The sequence below is a fragment of the Rhagoletis pomonella genome, unplaced genomic scaffold (genome assembly GCF_013731165.1).
Source record: "Rhagoletis pomonella isolate Grant_MI unplaced genomic scaffold, Rhpom_1.0 Rhpom_scaffold_00001, whole genome shotgun sequence".
Classification (NCBI taxonomy): domain Eukaryota; kingdom Metazoa; phylum Arthropoda; class Insecta; order Diptera; family Tephritidae; genus Rhagoletis; species Rhagoletis pomonella.
The window spans coordinates 23947512-23950271 of NW_023458555.1; the positions used below are offsets into that span (position 1 = coordinate 23947512).

At 35.5% G+C, this 2760-nt stretch overlaps 1 protein-coding gene across 1 annotated transcript in view; it reads right to left on the bottom strand.

Moving 5' to 3' along the window:
- LOC118741117 overlaps positions 1-1702 on the bottom strand; it is a 41780-nt gene extending 40078 nt beyond the window's left edge. Inside the window, exon 1 of the mRNA XM_036472988.1 lies at positions 1053-1702. Coding sequence (XP_036328881.1) covers positions 1053-1702 — 650 coding nt within the window. The remainder of the gene's footprint in view (positions 1-1052) is intronic.
- Between the last annotated feature and the right edge of the window lie 1058 nt (positions 1703-2760).

The following is a 2760-nucleotide window of genomic DNA, read 5'->3' on the forward strand; positions in this document are numbered from 1 at the left end:
TTGGCACATCGATGGTAGTGAGTAGCTATAGCACCAATGCTTCAACGGTAACAAATACCAAAAAGTAATCTCTGCTGAGGCTGTCATGATGAAGATGAGGAAAGGTCAATTGACTACTATCTCTGTCGATGTCCAGGTCTACAGGCGAAGCGATTCAAGCACTTGGGCACACGCTTAATTCAACAGTCTGGGAGGTAGCTGAGGTGTAACCGTTGGATCTCCTCCGCTTCATCAGGGATAGTTATTGGTTCAGTAGAATAATGACTTACATAAAGCTACTTTTTCAATTATTGGTACGTGTCTCCTCCTGACACTCACTAAAAGGTAATTCTCATACACATATTTAAATCTCAGACATAGATGAATTACATTTTAAAATAAAGTATTCAGAAAGAGCTGATATATATCAAAATATACACATATTTTTTTAAGAAGATATCTATGTGTGCGGAATTTTACGAAATTTCAGCAAAATCGGGGAATTTCAGTGTCAAAATCGGAGAATTTTCAAAAATGTATTGGCTACCCTGGTCAGTGATGCACAACGAAACTGTATTATGATAGTAATTTGTTTTTCACTGCCAATTAAATGCAACAGTTAAATGTTGAACTTGAGAAATGTAGACGGCTCTTAAAGTGGTTTACTTCTTAGGTTAATTCTCAAATTTGTCCGATTTCATTAAGGGTGATCATACGAATTATTATGTTACATACATATACGCACCACGATACCAGCTCTCAATTCTAAGCCCTTAAAATTGCGTCGCCGGCTTATATAGCTCTGAAGAAAGCGCTTCTTAAGCCGCAAACCATAGACGGGACTCCAATAGCCTTTCGGCTCAATTTCCAGTCGTTCATGTTGTATTTTGTAAATATCAAACAGTTGAATGGTGTTTCTGAAATGCAGGGGAAACTTTTTATATATTCAATGAAATTATGTTATTGGAAATCTTGCTTCTCATCATATATTTTGGTATAAGTCATAATTATAACTGTTTGGAAACTTATCTAATCATTTATAAACGAAGTATGTACATAAATATTTCACTCACTTGCTACCCGTTCGAACACCCAATGTGATATCCGCACTAATATTCAGCGGCAACTGAGTCATCACTCCTCTCACATTTGCTAATGCTTCTGCCACACTACGCTCTTTGGTCATTATAAACCAAGACCGGGAATTATTGAAACGGGAGCGGACATCAACACTTTGGCGAATACCTTCATTCTCAATTTTAGTCGGAGTAGCGTTAGTAAGTACATTCGTGCCTAAAATATGTTCCTGCAACAACAAATCTTCTAGCTGTGTCAGGTAGATACCAACTCGTGGTGAGTCATAATAGAAAAGCTTTTTGAAATCTGTAAAATTTTTAGCACTTTTCACGCGATGCACATCATAAAATTGAAGTGAATTAATATCGGCCAGCCACGAACGTAACGGGCTCTCTTCTTGAAACTCTTCCTGCAGCAGTGATGGCAACATTTCACTATTATAGGCCACAATGGCATGCTTGAGGTTTTGTTGTTCCAAGAAATCAGCAAAGGCCTGAAATTCATAGACGCTGGCGGCACACTCAACACGAGTACTGTAACTGGCAAAGAGTAGTGCGAAAATTGCGATAATGCGTAAACTCATACACGGATATGTGGCAGCGTAAATGCTCCGGTTAGTGATAGTTGTTCTGCTCGAGACGGTCATAACACTGATTTTTTGTAGTCTCGTTTGACAGGTGCATAGTGCAAATGACCGCTTTTATAGTGTTACGTAGCGGTAATTGGCAATTACATAGAGAGGAGGCAATTTGAGTGAGTGCACGAAAAGTAGGGTAACTGTTTGGGAGTAACATTTAGAAGCAATTGAAATTGATACGTACTTGTATAGACATATCTACGTAAGTATGTATATGTATGCATGTAACCATGTATACTAGTATTTGTGTGATGCCTTAGCCGCTGTGCTGTGCACTGATGAGGGGACGAATGTACCTACCGTGGATTTTGATATCGCCTTAATTATAATAGATTTTAAATTTTCCGTAAGTACATATATTTTTTTTTTTTTAACGAATAAATAGCTAGAATACCTCTTTCTTGTGATACAATTTCAATTAACCTGTTCCTGTGAATTCAGGAAAAAATTGAATCTTTAAACAGCGGCAACCCTATTACATGTAGCGTAGAAACGAAGACTTTTCAATACCATTTCTATTGTCACCTATATTGTAATAATTCACTTAATTTATTAAATAATTTTATTTGAATTAAGTTTTAAAACAGGTGGCTACCCTCTTTAAATACTGCAACAAATTTTATATATCCAACTAAAGATATCTGAACACTCTTAAGTTTGACACTTTAACTTGCGTGTAATTTAATTAAATTTAACTTTTAAAACAGGGTGAAATCCTCTTCAAAATATTTTCAAACTACAACCTTAATAAATCTCTTTCGCCTGACACCCATATTGTATTACATACTCTAATCACGTATTTCTCTTAAATCAAGTAAAATTAGATTTTTCAAACAGGTGGCAGCTCTCCTCTATGAGTTTTCGGAATCCAAAAACTTAGTACAACGGCCAAATTTTTTTCCAAAATTTTTAAAATCTATCGTTTTTTCGGCCTATATTTGTTGCATACATAGCAAATATAGATTTAAAAACGATGAATTTTCAAAATTTTGAGAAAAAATATTTGGCTATACTAAAATTTTTGGATCATGGAATTTTTTTTTCTCGAGAACACGAATTGATCTAAT